Consider the following 16,745-nt stretch of genomic DNA (forward strand, 5'->3'; position numbering starts at 1 on the left):
GAGAGGTTGTGGAGAGACTGGAACACTTATACACTGTTGGTGGGAATGTAAAATGGTACAACTACTTTGGAAATTGATTTGGCGCTTCCTTAAAAAGCTAGAAATAGAAGTACTATACGATCCAGCTATCTCGCTCCTTGGAATATATCCTAGAGAAATAAGAGCTGTCACATGAATAGACATATGCACACTCATGTTCACTGCAGCACTGTTTACAATAGCAAAAAGATGGAAACAACCTAGGTGCCCATCAACGGACGAATGGATAATTATGGTGTATTCAAACAATGGAATACTATGCAACGATAAAGAATGATGATGAATCGGTGAAACATCTTATAACATATAGGAATCTGGAGGACGTTATGCTGAGTGAATTTAGTCAGTCACAGAGGGACAAATATTGTATAAGACCACTATTATAAGAACTCAAGACACAGAAGGACAAATACTGTATAAGACCACTATTATAAGAACTCAAGAAAAGGTTTAAACACTGAAGAAAACATTCTTTGATGGTTACGGGGATGGGGAGGGAGGGTGAGGGTAGATAAGTATCATCTTAGGTAAAGGGAAGGATAGCACACACTACAGGGGAAGTCAGCACAACTGGACTAAACCAAAGCTAAGAAGTTTCCTCAATACAATCAAATACTTTGAGAGACAGAGTAGCAGGATGGGGGGTCTGAGGACCATGTTTTCAGAGGACATCTAGGTCAACTGGCATAACAAAGCCTTTTAAGAAAATGTTCTGCATCCTACTTTGGTGAGTGGCGTCTGGGGTCTTAAAAGCTTGCAACAGCCATCTAAGATGCATCAATTGGTCCCAGCCCACCTGGAGTAAAGGAGAATGAAGAACACCAAAGACACAAGGAAAGTATTAGCCCAAGAGACAGAAAGGGCCAGATAAACCAGAGACTTCATCAGCCTGAGACCAGAAGAACTAGATGGTGCCCAGCTACCACTAATGAATGTCCCGACAGGGAACACAACAGAGGGTCCCTGATGGAGCAGTAGAAGAATCGGATGCAGAACTCAAATTCTAGTTAAGAAGACCAGACTTAATGGTCTGACTGTGACCGGAGGCGCCCCGGAAAGCATGGCCTCTGGACTCTATCAGCCCAGAACTAAAACAATTTCCGAGGCCAACTCTTCAGACAGGGGTTGGACTGGACTGTGGGACATAAAATGATACTCATGAAGAGTGTGCCTCTTAGTCAAGTAGATACAAGAGACCAAAGGGGCAGCTTCTGTCCAGAGGTGAGATGGGAAGGCAGAGAGAGTTAGGAGCTGGTTGAATGGTCATGGGGAATTAGGGACAGAAAGGAGGAGTGTGCTGTTGCAGAATGGGGTGAGCAACTAGGGTCTCATAACAATGTATGTAAAAAAAATTTTGTGTGGGAGACTAACTTGAAATGTAAACTTCATTTAATTATAACAATAAAAAAAAGAACTCAAGAAAAGGTATAAATACAGAAGAAAACATTCTTTGATGGTTACCAGGGTGGGAAGGGACGGTGAGAGTTATTTACTAACTAGATAGTAGATAAGAATTATCTTAGGTGAAGGGAAGGACAGCACACACTACAGAGGAAGTCAGTACAACTGGACTAAACCAAAGCTAAGAAGTTTCTGAATACAATCAAACACTTCGAGGGACAGAGTAGCAGGGGCCGAGGTCTGGGGACCATGCTTTCAGGGGACACCTAGGTCAACTGGCATAACAAAGTTTATTAAGAAAATATTCTGCATTCTAATTTGGTGAGTGGTGTCTGGGGCCTTAAAAGCTTGCAAGCGGCCATCTAAGATGCATCAATTGGTCCCAGCCCACCTGGAGTAAAGGAGAATGAAGAACACCAAAGACATAAGGAAAGTATTAGCCCAAGGGACAGAAAGGGCCAGATAAACCAGAGACTTCATCAGCCTGAGGCCAGAAGAACTAGATGGTGCCCGGCTACCACCAATGACCACCCTGACAGGGAACACAACAGAGAGTCCCGGATGGAGCAGGAGAAAGGTGCGGTGCAGAACTCAAATTCTAGTAAGAAGACCAGACTTAATGGTCTGAGACTGGAGGCACCCTGGAAAGCATGGCCCCGAGATTCTCTATCAGCCCAGAACTAAAAGAATTTCTGAGGCCAACACTTCAGACAGGGATTGGACGGGACCGTGGAACACAAAGTGATATTCATGAGGAGTGTGCTTCTTAGCTCAAGTAGATACACGAGACTAAACAGGCAGCTTCTGTCTGGAGGTGAGATGGGAAGGCAGAGAGGGTTAGGAGCTGGCTGAATGGACACTGGGAATCAGAAGTGGAAAGGAGGAGTGTGCCGTCACAGTATGGGGAGAGCAATTAGGGTCACATAACAATGTATGCATAAATTTTTTGTATTGGGAATGAACAAATAACAGCTAAACATCAAAAAAAAAAAAAAAAAAAGAAGAGAAAAAATTCCTCTACACCACACTAGTCGTGGATTTTACACCAAAGAGATGTCTGTATTCATCATTTCATTAATAAACTCTGATATTTCTGACAATGATGTCACACAGAAACAGTTAAAAAAAAATTGCAACTAACCTAAATTCTTGAAGCCAATGAAAGCTGAGAGAGGAATCTGAATTAAATTTTTATAACATTAAATAATGCATTAAATGGCTATGGTTAACTGACTTAATAAGCTATGTAGGCTTGAGTGCTAGGGAAGAATAGACCAGAAACTGGTTACTTAGGAATCCTTTCCTTTTTTATTGTTCAATGTTGAAATCCTAACTCAAACGTACGAAGGAAGAGACACTAAAATAAAGAAACAAAAGACACTGTTTGGAAGAGCAAACGTTTTATTTTGTGCTAAAGTGGTAGGTTTTTGTTTATACGATTATTTATTTCAATGACACCGTGGACATTCACAAAAGAACTCTGGCTTCCTGAATACAACGGAGGGAAAAAAATGCTCCTTAAGGGATCTCAAACCTCCCTGCGGCAGAACAAATACTTAATTTGCTGTGTTTGGTTCTACCCTGTGCTTACTTTACCCTGTACTTACTTTCTTACCACTAAGGGCATCAAGTAAAATAGCAGAGATATAAAGATGAATAATAGTAGTTACTATTATAGACAGAGGGTGAATGATCCTTCTTGGAGATGTTTACAAATAGAACTGCTTGGGATGCCCGAGCTCTTAACAAATACAATCTGTTTAAAGAGGAGATGACCCTGATTATCATTTCCCAAATCAAATTCCATGGAACACTCGCATCCCATGAAATGTTAATAGGTGCTATTTGAGAAAAAGCTGGTATACTCGAATATTTGGGAAACTGCATACAATATTTATCTCTTAGACAATTATAAAAATTATCATACTAAAGTCCTAAGGTAAGAAAACTATGCAATTTTATTTAACCCAGTATTTGCCAATTATTTGATCAGGAAATTCCTTTTGTGCAAAAAGGTATTGTCCCTTTCTGTCTTATAATTCTATGGAGTCCTGGAATACATAAACAGCACACTAAATCGACATTGGTCCTGCCTGCTTTTGTCTCATAGAGGAAGAAAAACAACGAGAAAACAAATTTGTATGAAAACATCTCAAAAGCCTGATAGCAAGGAGATGGATTTCTTTTCAGTCCATTACCTAGAAGGTTTTTTAATTCATCTAGGCGCTAAGAACATGAAAATTTGTATGGTCAGATCTACTCTGGGTTTCATATAAAGAAAACAAAATAGGATTGGGATCTATTTATAGAAACAACTATAACCACTGATACACAAAAAGGTCATATAAACAGAGGAAAAACTATTAACATTATAATTTGTTATGTCAGTAAACTCTAGGATGTGTCACAAGGATAAAGATCAAGAATAGGAATCTTTCTCTGCAGTATCAAATTCCATGTACTCTAGCGGTGATGAAATAGAAAGGGTGTTATCACCTTATACTTGAGAATTATATTGCAACTGGCTGATTATTCAGGATTAATGAGCTCAGGGTCAGGAGTTCACCGACCATATGAGCAACTGTAATGACTTCCCTGGTTCTAAATCCCTGTCAATACCACCAACCAGCATGGCAGGGGTCCCTAAGCCCACCCACAGTCTTGGCTCTGTTCCAGCAGAGGACTGCCCCAAGCCAGTGGCTCTGCCTCAACCCAGTCCTGTTGGCCTCATCACTACATGGGTCTGAGATGTGAGTCACTGGGCACATGACTGCCTCTTTGTAACCAAATCTCAACTTGTATTCCTTTTCTGCTACCCTGATTCCTTCCATAGTGTCTAACTTGATGCACCACCCAGAATCCATGTGCCTCTAAACTTTCTCTAAGGCCTTTTAATAACTTGAGTCCTGTCCTTAAAGGCCAGTTTACTTGTGACTGGGCCCAGATCTCTTCATCTGTCTGTTCTTTAATTAATGCCTGTCCTTATCAACTTTATGGTGTTCTTTGCCTGCAGTCCTGCTGGGTTGTCAACATAACAGAGCCGGAGCAGAAGCCAACCTATCAAAGACAGAATCTTCATATATAACGTGCTCTGTCCCAGCACATTTCTAGGAACTTCCTTCTAGGACTGAGCTATCACCTGACTCCATTAACAGGAGCATATTATTCAAGTCTAGTTTGGGTCTTCATTATCTCTTGTGAGAAGCCTTGGTGGCATAGTGGTTAAATGCTCAGCAGCTAATGGAAAGTTCAGCAGTTTGAACCCACCAGCCACTCCACAGAAGAAAGAGGTGGTAGTCAGCTTCTGTAAAGATTACAAACTTGGAAACCCTACGGGGGCAGTTCTACTCTGTTTTATATGGTCACTGTGAGTTGGAATCAACTCGACGGCAGTGAGTTTGGTTTTTGGTTTTATTACAAATAGAAAGGAGAGGGGCTGTGGTGAGATGAGTGTGTCCCAATGATATATCCATACTCCTTGGAGTAAAGGATCCTAGAAGTCACCTATTTCAGTGGCTCACAACCAGTTTTCTGACTTGATACACCTGATGAATGACACTCACATGTGTGCAACTAACTCTCAAGGATATATCCGGATTTTTTTTTTTTTTTTTTACTTTTTACACAGACTCTAAATTATGTATAAAGTGGGCTCCCTAGCAGTTGAAAGGGTGCTAACATAATCTAACTCCCTGATTTACAAACTAGGAAATCTTGACATGAGTGCAAAAGACTTCTCTACAATCACACAGTCAGTGAGAAGCAGAAGCTGGATTAAAACCCAAGTTTTCTGCCTCCTTGTCCAGTGAGTTTTCCATTAAACCATACTGTCTGGGATCACTGCTACTGGAAAAATAACTTGAAGTCCCAGTACCAGTAGGTCATTAGCATTATTTTTCTTCAGGAGTGGGTATATTTATAAAGCTTTCAAAGTCATTCATAAATTCATTTGTAAGAAATCAGGCTCTTTGCTTCTCATCTTCTTTCCCTTTCTCTTCCTTGCTCCATAATGGAAATCACTTGTATGGTGCTTTAACAAAGCTCGCTTGATTGATGTTATGTTACTGTTCAACAAGAGTTCCTGCTATTAATTGCTTTATAATGGTAATTATGATTAGTGGGTACAAGATATTTTCCTTTCTAATCGGCTATTACTGGTGAATAGCAGCTTGTTACATAACAGAAGACCCTGTTAAGTAAACACAATTACAATTCTTAGGGTTTACTCTTAAAAAACAAATCTCTCTAAGTATTTAGATAAAAAAAAATTAAAAAAGGCAGGGCCTCTGTAATTACTTGGGAGAGGGGAGGGTTTATCTTTCAGTTAAGAAAGAAGCAGGAAATGAAGACAGTGTTAGAGAAACCAGGAGACTGACATTTCCTTTCTTTTAAAATAAACACGTTTATTTTAGTATACTCAGCAACTCAGTCAACGCATACACATGACAGATTCAAACATCCACTTCTTCCCACATTAAGATATTGAAACAAAAAGTACCCTCCAATTAGCACTGACAAGATATGAATGGTGAGCCCTACCAACTACACTGAAATGCTCTCATGGATATAGATAGAGGTCCTTCTTCATGCCCCATACAACACTGAGCATGGTGCCAATCCAGTCACCACTTATCCAACACCAAATGCCATCACTGCATGGCACTGTCTCAGAGAACGGGGTGATACAAAGATATATGCGACAGAGGCCCTATCCTTAAGGGGTTTAACCAGAACCGAACCCATTGCCATCGAATCAGGGATTTGTGCTGATTCCAGCTTTACTATTACTTGATTTGTCTGTAATCATTTTAAAGTCGTATTCAGACTTCTATAGTAGCAGCAGCAGCGACAGTTGTCATCATAGTAACAAAGAAGTCATATGACTTTGCTCAAGATCACACAGCTTTTAACTGACAGCTGCGTTTGAATCCAGCTTGTCCAATTCCAAAGACTAGGTTTGAATCCATTACTGCCTCTTATGACAGACCTTCATCATCAGATCATTCCTCCCTACGGGCGCTTTCACATGCATGGCCTCCCTCAACCTCATAATGATATTGGGAAGGTAATTATCAGCACCAGTTTTCCGATGAAATTGAGGCTCAGAAAGGTTAAATGAGTTTTCCCAAGTCCCATATTGTTACAAAGCAGCAAAGTCAGGATTAGAATCCAGGTCTTCTGACTCCTAGTCCAGTTTTTCCTTCCACGTATTCTATTTATTCAATATATTAGTTAATTTAAATATGTTACACATGGAGAAAGCCTAATAGTACCCCACATTCTTATATCACTTAAAATATTCTACCACTTCTCAACTGTCGCCACCCCCCCGCCATGAAGCAAAGGTTGCAGTCCTGTTTAATTCTAGAAACTTAGTTCCTAGAGCTAAAGATAGCACACGACCACGGTTGGCTATTGTTATGGATTGAATTGCGTCCCGCCAAAAATATGTGTTATAAATCCAAACCCTTAAACCTGCAGTTTTAGTGCAGGGTATGTCTTAAATCAATCTCTTTTGAGATATAAAAAGAGCAGATTGGGCAAGCAAGCAAGCGAGATGGGGGAAGACAGATGCCACACCACATGAAATCTCTAAGAAACCAAGAAACAGAAGCTGAAAAGAGACAGACTTTCCTCTAAAGCTGAAAAGAGACAGAAGCCTTCCACTAGAGCCAGTGTCCTGAGGTCAGACTTCTAGCCTCCTAAACTGTAAGAAAATACATTTCTGTTTGCTGAAGCCACCCACTTGTGGTATTTCTATTACAGCAGCACTAGATAACTAATAAACAAAGGGGGTGGGTTGAGAGCCAGAACAATGATCAGTCAAATCCATCACCACTTCTGAAAAAAGCTGCCCTGCTCACCTTTGGGTCAATAAGGTCAGTAGAACACACTTGGTTCAGCAAGAGATGGCAAGTCTTTAAGGCACCACCAGTGAAATGTCAATTCATTCAGAGTCTGATAAACTTATCAAATAAATAGCAAATGGAACCCTAAACTCTGTGCCAAAGTTCTCCAAGAATAGCTAAATAGAAGCATTTAAAGGCTTAATTGCTGGAGATGGCAGTTAATGTACACTGCTAGTTCCTAAATACCCATGGATTTATGTTTAGAATCAAGGATGATTTCTGTTATATGAATCTGATCAACATAACCTTTAAAATTTTTCAACATGGAAGCATGAGAATGTATGTCCCGGGAGGCAGTGCTGTTCCTCTGTATGAACGGGAAGTCTATGTCGATGCAGTAAGAAGTGTAGGTAAATTCACTGTCTGACACCGAAACCCGTGGCTGTTGAGTAGATCCTTACTCAGAGCAACCCTACAGTACAGAGTAGAACTGCCCTATAGCGTTTCCAAGGAGCAGCTGGTGGATTTGAACTGTCAGCCTTTGGGTTAGCAGCCGTCAACTCTTAACCACTGTACCACCAGAGCTAACACTGAAGAGCTCACAAAATTCCTCAACAGAAACCTAGTTTTGACGTGGAAAAGACACATTAAGGTTAAAGCTCTCAAAATCATCACCTGTGCCGTCTCTGACATACATGCCAAAGATGTGCCTATAGTCATCATTTTTGAAGACCAGGCTTCTGTATCTCTCATCTCACCTAATCATTACAACATTCCAACAAAACAAGTACTACCTGTTTCGCAGATGAGAAACTGAGGTTCAGGGATTGACTTGTCTGTGGCTGGTTAAGTAACCAGGATTTGATCCTAAGTTGGCCTGACTTCAAAACGCACACTTTCCTCTATGCCATACTGCCTTTCTAAGGTAACATTAGTTTTAGAAGATATTTATGTTTAAGGAAAATCTGTTTCAGACATCATCCGATGGAATTTGGTTACTAAGAGAAGACATCATTACAGTAGTGCAAGCAGTTGGGAAAAAAAAACAGTCCTTTCAGTTACTTTATAACCATGTGCAAGCTACTCTTTGCATCAGTTTCGTCATATATAAATAGTTTCCTCACATGTAAATAAAAAGTTTCCTCATATGTAAACATATTGAGTACCTCAGGGGTGTTGTGAGGATACAATGAGATAAGATCTGTAAAAATATTTGAAACAGTACTTGGGACAGTTAGTGCTCAAGAAAAGTTAGCTACCATCAGCATCTTCATTATTATACTACCTCCTCTAAATATCCTACATGCTGGGTCCCATGTGTCTGTTACAGGAAAATAAGAGGATGTTTTGAAGGAGGTCCCTTCAGAACCTTACACCAAACCCCAAAGACTAGGTTTCTATAATTCTTTTTCTTCCATGACATCTTCTGGGCTGTACCTTGCAAGGCCATCCAGTATGCAAGGGCACTTGAGCTTCTTGCTGACTCTGAGTGTATGTGTGAAGGTGGGGAGCTGGGTTTGAGGAGGGCAGCACTGTGTAGGGGTGAGAAAGGAAGCAAAATATAAAGGGCTTTCAGAGCACATAGTTGTAATAGTAGTAGGTAGCACCTACCGACACTCTGACAACCCCCAAATTCCCGGAATGCATTGGCAGCATAAACAGTTATCACCAACACATTCCTAAGCCTCCCCTGGGTTACTCCACATGGCCCAGAAATTTGGATTGCTTCCTCACTAAATACAGAATCAGAGAGCACATAGTATTATGGTTCAATTAAGCGTATCTTTATATTGAAAGCAATTACTGTTTACTGAGGTCCAACTTTACAACAGGAAATATGCTGGGCTTTCATAAATACATAGCTCAATGAAATAATCACAGTAACTGCAAGATAGGTATTACATCTGTATTTTCATAAATGTGGTAGTACATACAACAAATCTGTTACACAGCTACTAAATGTCAGAATAAAATTTTAGAAACAGTCTTTTCAATGTAGGGTCTAGGCCTCTTTCTACTGTCATGCCAATTATATGTAACAGAACTTCATGCTAGTCTGTGGATATAAGATAACAGCCATACAGATGATGGAAGACAGAATTCAAGGTCTAGGTGGCAGGGCATTAGGTTATAGGTTCAAGGTTAGAAAGGTCAGATGTGAAATACTTTTTGAAAAAAACTAATCATTATCTAAACAATACTACAACCTTATTTAAAAAAAGTGTCTGGAAAACTATGCTAAAATGTTAACTGCGATTACCTCTGGCAGAATATCATTTTCCACAAACATAAAACATCTATTCAGTTTTTTATTCTACTTCAATTCCTCTGCTTAAAATAGCAGCCATTCTAAGTATTTTGAATAAAATTCAAACAGATTCCAAGCGTTAAACTGTTACAGTGTGTTCACTACATGCAGCTCTAATAAGCACTAGCTGTATAAAAGTCAAACAAGACAACTCTTGCCCTCAAGCAGTTCACAGTCTACTGGGGCGCACGAAGCTTCCAACAAACAACTACAGTCTAACACGGTAAGAGCGACGCTGAAGATATGGAAAGGGAAGCAGGATGGCTGAAGATGAGGCTGGAAAGGTAGACTAGCACCTTAAATGGCACACCAAGAATTTGGACCTAATTATACATGCACTGGAGTTACATTTAAGATTTGAAGTGGAAAACCATAAATATATTTACATTTTAGAATGTGGATTAAAAGAGGGGAAATCAAGAATCAGAGGGATCAGTAGGAAGGTTTTGCAATTGTCCAGGTTGGAATTCACTTCTGGTCAAACATTTATTGGACATTGATAATGTGCCAAGAACAGGTCAACCCAAACCCAATCCACTGCTGTGTGAGTTGACTGACTCATAGTGACCATGGTTTTGGTCCTCAATAGTACAGTCTGGGGCATGGGGGAAGGGTGCACAGATAGGTGATTTCATAGTAATGTTGAGGGTTAGACAGAGAATAGTGGCAGTAGAGATGAAGAGACGGAACAAATTCAAAAGATATTTCAGGCATAGAAAAATAAGGCTTGGTAACTGATCAAATTCAGGACCTGAGGGCAAGATAAGGATCAAGGATGCTTCCTAGGTTTCAAGCTTAGGCTTGATGTCATTAATCAAAATAGGGAATACATGAATGAGGAGTTGACACCACCTGCTACCCTCCCTCATTTCTTCTACAGACATCATAAATGAGATAAGGTCCCCAAAGGAAAAGCATTATAAATCCAAAGTAGCATTATCACGATCATCATCTACTGGGCATGCATCTGGAGGGAAAAAAGTTGACTCTATCAGCATATTATAGTACATGTGGAGGTACCCATTAACATTATCAGAAGAAATCACTTCAGTGATCTAGGAGAAAAAAACTTAGGAGAAACTTCTTAAAGGTACTGTTAATTAATAACTATAGATGTGTTGTTATCTTACGGCCTTCTAACTTAAAACACCCAAAGAAGAAACACCAACAACGCACTCCCAAAGTGTGAGGGATGTTAAGTCTATTTACTATTTGTTCTTAATTTTAGAGAGACGATATGACATCCTAGTTAATGTTCAAATGTATGGAAAGCAGTATAGTGGAAGACTTGACCTGAGATCCAATCAATTCAGGGACCTTCCTGGGGAGGGATGGAGCCTCAGGAAGTGGGCAACACAGTGGTCTCCATGTTGCACCTGCCTGCACACCGCCCAGGGACTCATTCTAGTAGAGATCTTGTAGAATTGCAAGGACTTCTATAAAAAGACTCCCTAGTCCCCTCTGCCCCAGGATATTAAACACACAGATTAACATTTTAATTAGAACTAGAGGGAAACCTCTTAAAAAAGACAGTTTTCAAGAAATTAAAAAGGCATATGACTTTACAGGGAAAGACATAAGACTTGATAACCTAAGCAGCTACCTATCTATACCTGACTATACATATGTATATGTGTGTATATATATATATATATACACATACATACATATATATGCAGTTATATGCTTTCAGTATAATTACCTTCATCTGAAATTTGTATCATACTTTTCTAGCTTTGAAATGAATTTCCATAAAGTCACAGAATGATAAATAGATTATTAAGGGGGATTTAAAATTACAACTTTACCTTATAAAACCTGCTGCTATCAAGTTGATTCTGACTCATGGCAACCCCATCAACTACTAAGCTCTCCACTGATTGCTACAAGTCAGTGAGAATATGGGGAAGGTCTGATCCAGGCAGAGGACTTTATCTTTTATGTTAGATACTTCGTGATATCTTTTAAGAGGAAAATCTAGCATCTATCAAAATTTTAAACGTGTATAACCTTTGACCCAGCAATTCTTCCTCAAGAAATACACACTCATTAGGCAAGGATATGTGTACAAGGCTGTTCAATGCAAACAGCATTTAATATTATTGAAATATTAAAGCCAACCTATATGTTTATTAACAGAGGAATTGCTAAAATATGGCACATTCATATTATGGAATACGATGGATGCAGTCCTTAAAAAGAATGAAACAGCAAAGGTACTAATATGAAAGAGTGTCTATGATAGATTATCGAGAAAAAGAAGGCTGGAGATCCTTAAGCTTACATAGGATGATCCCTTTTTATTTAAAAAAAAAAAAATCAAAACCATACAAATGTGGGTCATAGAGGAGCATGTCAGAAAGAATATACACCAAACTTTTAACACTTGTTATTTTGGCAGTGGGACTGTGTGGTGGAGAAACTTTGATTTTTTTACTTTACACACCTCTGAAAGGTTTGAAATGATTATAATGAAAACTTTTATAATTGTAAAATAACCAATGCTTTAAAAAGGGTTCTACAATGTTTTTGAAAGGCACATCCAATCTTCTTTTTTATGAGTTAATCTGTGAGATGAATTCATCATAGACTTCATCTTTAGATCTTAAACTGGTAGCGCTCTGGAGCTTTCAGAATCTGGAAAATCTTAATAGTTTGTTTTGTTACCATTGAATAACAAACATATGGCCAACCAAAATGGGTACAAAAGAACCCAATAATTGAGTGTCTAGGATATGGGTATAATTCAATATTTAACTTAGGTGTCTACCAAAGATTTACATCTTTGATGGAGTTGTTGAGAAAAATAATTTCAGAGCTAGGGAGTCCCACTGATGGGAAGTGGGAAGAAATTGTATTTTATTCTCTGTGGTGCTGAAATAAAATTTAAGACTAAATGTCAGTTTAACCAGAAAGCAAAAACAAAGAGACAAACCTCAACAGGAACTGAAAACCAAATTTAAGCCCCAAACTTTGTCCATCAGAAAAAGACAACTTGTGCTAAGTTACTCATATACCAATGGCAAAAATGGAGGGGGGCGGCGGTAGACTAAAAGTAAAAGAACGGGGACAGAATTTCTAAAGACAATCCAAGTGCAGCTTTCAAAGTTCAGTGTTTGATCTCTACAGTGATAAATGGATCAGAGTACAATGTGAATGTCAGATACAGCAAAGTGCCTGTGATGATTTTCATAACCCTTTTCAAATTTTCTCTGAAGCCAAGAGCGCAAATTAACACTTCCTTTCCTCCTTCTCTAAGGATCCAGCCTGGGAAGATGTCCCAGGCTTCACAGTGATTTCCGCAGTCAACGAGCAGAGGGGAGCCTGAGACACACACGCTTTCCCTTTAGAGGCCGCTACAGCCAGCAGCTGGGCAAATCTGTAGAGCGGAGAGCAGTGACCAGTCGGCTACTGGAAATCCGCCCAAACTCAAATAAAACACACCTCCCAAGGCCAAACCGAGGCGGAGGCGGGGTACTGGTGAGGAAAAAAAGGAAAAAGAGCTGCTAATCTCAGGGTTATAATCACACACGCGTGAACCTGACCTGACCCACACTCATTCTATAGACAGGGCAAAGCTGGGAGCTCCAAACGGGAAGACTGACACCAGGAAAACTTCCCCTAGCTGCGGGGAAGGCCAATCCATCCCCTTTCCTCCGCCCCCTAGGACTGCCCGTCTCGCCGGGCCCCGCCCATGGCCCCCTAGCGCCTAGGTATCCTCGAAGCTGCCGGGCCCCCCAGGGTCGGACCAGCGATCCGCTGCACTCCCGGTCAGAGAGAAAGGAATAAAAACCACCCACACCCCAGGGGCACCAAACTCACCCTCAAAACCAACATCCCCAACTCCGCTGTGGCTGCCATCACGGCCCTGCTCCCCTCCGGCAGCAGCCCCCTGGGTCTGGGGAGCAGCCATTTCCCTGCCGAGAAGAAAAAGGGAGGCCCACGGGGCGGGGAGGAGCGTGCGTAGACCAATGGAAACGCGGCTGAAGGCGATCTCCCCATCAGCGCCGAGTTACCTCCAAGCCCACGCGGCGCCGTCACGCTCTGGGCTAATAGGACGCGGCGAGAGGCACTTGATCCCCGCCCCTATCTACTCATGCCACGCCCCTTTCCGGGATGGAGACCGAGGACTACAATTCCCAGCGTGCCTTGGGGGCGCGAGGAGGGGAGGGCTGGACTAGGCGAGGGCGGGCGGGGGTGCGCCCGAGAGTGCCCCGGCGTGTTCACTTAGTTCAGTGAATCAGGACAATGACTGCGCTGCCTGGTTCCCGGTAGCGCGTCGGACGACTCTAAGCAGCCGCTCCCGGGAGAGCTGCGGGCGGCGCAGCCTCGGCGGCGCGGTGTCAACGCCGGGCTCGGGCGCCTCCAGGGCAGACCCTGCCCAGCGCCTGCCACCCGCGCGGAGCCGACGGGCTCTAGCTCTGCAGCCGCTACCCGGGTGCGGTGCATTGTTGTGAGCAGGAGACGGGGCGCGGGGATTACAAAGCCTGAAGACCCTGGAGCCCCTTTAGCCATGTGGATACCTACGGAGCACGAGAAATACGGCGTGGGTGAGTCTCCGCGGAGCCAACTTTTATCCCGCTCTGCCTCGAGCGGGTGCGCATTTCGCGTCCTTGTCCCCGCGCCTCTCTCGCGCCCCGCGGCTGGAAATGCCTAGTCTTGGCATTGCGCAGCGGGTCCCGGGTTTGCCGAGCCAGCCCCGTGCGTAAGTGCCTCGTCCGCCCACCTGCGGGGGGTCTAGCCCGCACCGCCCGCTCGGCGCACCCGGCACCGCTCCCGGAGCGCCAGGACCGCTGGAAGCGCGCGGCCACCCGCCGACTCCCGGCTCTGCCTGCGGAGTTTGGAGTGGCGGCGGGGCGTTTGCGTGTCAAGTTGGAAAGAGGGTGAACGGGGCTCCTCTCCTTCCCCAAAGCGGCGAGGGGACGGCAGTGGGTTGCAGCGATTTGCCAGGGTGTGGAGGGAGACAACAACAACCTTGCGGAGAGAGCAACCGCAAACAGAAGGGAGGCGCAGAACCGTCCCTCAGGCTCGCGTCAACATTCCCGGAGTGCCGAGTGTGGCACAGCCCTCAAAGAGCTGCTGACAGACCGAGCCCGGTCCAAGCCTCAGTCCTCCTCCCACCCCGGTTTTATGGGGTGTGTGTTGGGAGGGGGGAGGTTGGTAAATTTCAACATCCGCGCCGCTGCGCTCTCTGGTCCTTGGAGGGGAGCTGGGTGAGCGCGGTGGGGGTGGTGGCGGGCGGCTGTGGAGTAATAATGGGGTGGGGAATCGGAAAGCCTAGGTCTTCTATGCTGGGAGGCAGTTTTTAGGAAAGGACTACCCTGACTCACACTGGCGTTCAGAGAAAAAGGAACAGGGTAGCGCTCGCTGTTCTGTTCAAAGGTGAACAACAAAGGACATTAATGTTGACTGATGAATACAAGAGTCTCCCTTCCTTTCCCTCCTCCCATTTGAGGCCAATTACAGTTCCCGTTTTTGTTGTTTGATTTCAGCTGGGTCGCCCCTTGACAGTTACTCCTTTTAGGGTTGTGACTATTAAAAAGCGCAGCTTTCTGACAAGCCTGCAGCGGCCAAATGCAATTATAACCTCCCGGAAGATCTAACCCAGAGAAAGCGTTATGGATTTTACTAACAATTTTTATTTCCTATAATGTCCTTTCCTGCCGATTGATGTACTTTTTTTTTTTTTTAATTGGGAGCAGATCTAATGCTTTAGACTATGCATAGATAACCTGCTTATGCTCTAAATTTATTTTGCTGCAATTTAAAAAATCTGGAAAGCCTTTCTAGGGAGTCATAGTCACGGGGGACTTTTTTTTTTCCTAAACTTCTCCTGGGGACAGGATTTGGAGTCCACTGAAAGGGCTTTATAATTAAAGTTATCCCATATTTTACATTAGCTTCCATTCTGGATTGTGACTTGTTAGCAAGACAATAGCTAGTCCTGAACCCACCTTCGGGGTCTTTCCCTCTCTTAAAAGTTCAGGGGTAGCCTTTGCCAGGCACTCTACTGGTAGGAGTGGATCTTGGGTGGTTGTTATTTTCCTTCTCTTGATTCCCTTCTTTTTTGGATAGATTAACTCTTGCTGGGAAAAAGATTTTGCCTTTGCTGAACTGGTGAGGAACGGGAGAGCATTGTCTCCTCACCGGGCTTAACACTTAGTGCAGGAAGTGCAGACCCATTCAGGCGACTCCATCCAGTTTGGAGTCAATCCCAGGTGTTGCTTTCTTCCAAGTGTTAAATTATACAGGTAATTGATGGGATTTATTTTCTTGATTTCTTTATGTGCCAGGTCACAGCTGGGGTGCTGGTATCTATTACGTAGCTCTTCTTTCGCCTTTCTTTACAAGCTGTGGGCAGAGACTTAAAAAACACTCTGGGATTTCCTGGAATGGCAAACTGGATATTATCAGTCAGGTGTTTTGGGTTGCAGCGGACACTTCGGGTTTGGGGGGTTGTGATTTGGCTGTTGAGTAGGGGGAGGTGGGAGGGTCTGCACACATTTCGGAAAAGGAGATTGAGGGGTGCCGGGACTTACTGCTGTCCTACCCATTTCTACACTATCACATATATAGGAATGCTATTCATCTTTTATCATTAATTTTTGAGCATTTGGCTTGTGGAATGCTTTGCTGTTTTTGAGAATCCATCTGTTAGGCGTGTGTGAATGTGTGTATGTGTTGTGAAAATTTTGCTAACATACTTTTGTGTGGACTTTATTTCTCACCATGGAGAGCACTGTTTAGCTGCCTGTGCTGCAAGTTTTTTTTTTTTTTTTTTAACCTTGGTTCGTGTATGTGCTTTTCTCATGTAATTTTTATAAACACCAAAGAAAAGATATTTTATGGGCACAGATGTTTGTTGGCCGGTAGATGTAGTAGTAATTCAGTTTCCTCATTTGTTGAAATAAATCAATTCTTACAACTTTTTTCTTACAACTTACAACTTTCAGGAATACCTGAAATTTCAGTGTAAATTTTATATTTCTGCGGTGACATTTCTTACCCACCATCGTATATGTATGGGATAATTATGTGTCTTTATATATTTATGCTTAAATTTTAAGCAATATACTGTAAACATCGATAAAACTACTTAGATTTTATACCTGTAATAAGATGTATCAGAGATAGAAATTCCTTTTCAA

General features: G+C 42.3%; 2 protein-coding genes across 2 annotated transcripts in view; one reads left to right on the forward strand and one right to left on the reverse strand.

Annotated features, from left to right (window-relative positions):
* Positions 1-13,519, reverse strand: part of ZNF277 (zinc finger protein 277) — a 102,021-nt gene extending 88,502 nt beyond the window's left edge. Inside the window, exon 1 of the mRNA XM_023737031.1 lies at positions 13,420-13,519. Coding sequence (XP_023592799.1) covers positions 13,420-13,510 — 91 coding nt within the window. The 5' untranslated portion in view covers positions 13,511-13,519. The remainder of the gene's footprint in view (positions 1-13,419) is intronic.
* A 307-nt stretch (positions 13,520-13,826) lies between these two features.
* DOCK4 (dedicator of cytokinesis 4) overlaps positions 13,827-16,745 on the forward strand; it is a 481,731-nt gene continuing 478,812 nt past the window's right edge. The window contains exon 1 of the mRNA XM_023737032.1: positions 13,827-14,147. Coding sequence (XP_023592800.1) covers positions 14,111-14,147 — 37 coding nt within the window. The 5' untranslated portion in view covers positions 13,827-14,110. The remainder of the gene's footprint in view (positions 14,148-16,745) is intronic.

This window comes from Trichechus manatus, unplaced genomic scaffold (genome assembly GCF_000243295.1).
Source record: "Trichechus manatus latirostris isolate Lorelei unplaced genomic scaffold, TriManLat1.0 scaffold00096, whole genome shotgun sequence".
Classification (NCBI taxonomy): Eukaryota; Metazoa; Chordata; class Mammalia; order Sirenia; family Trichechidae; genus Trichechus; species Trichechus manatus.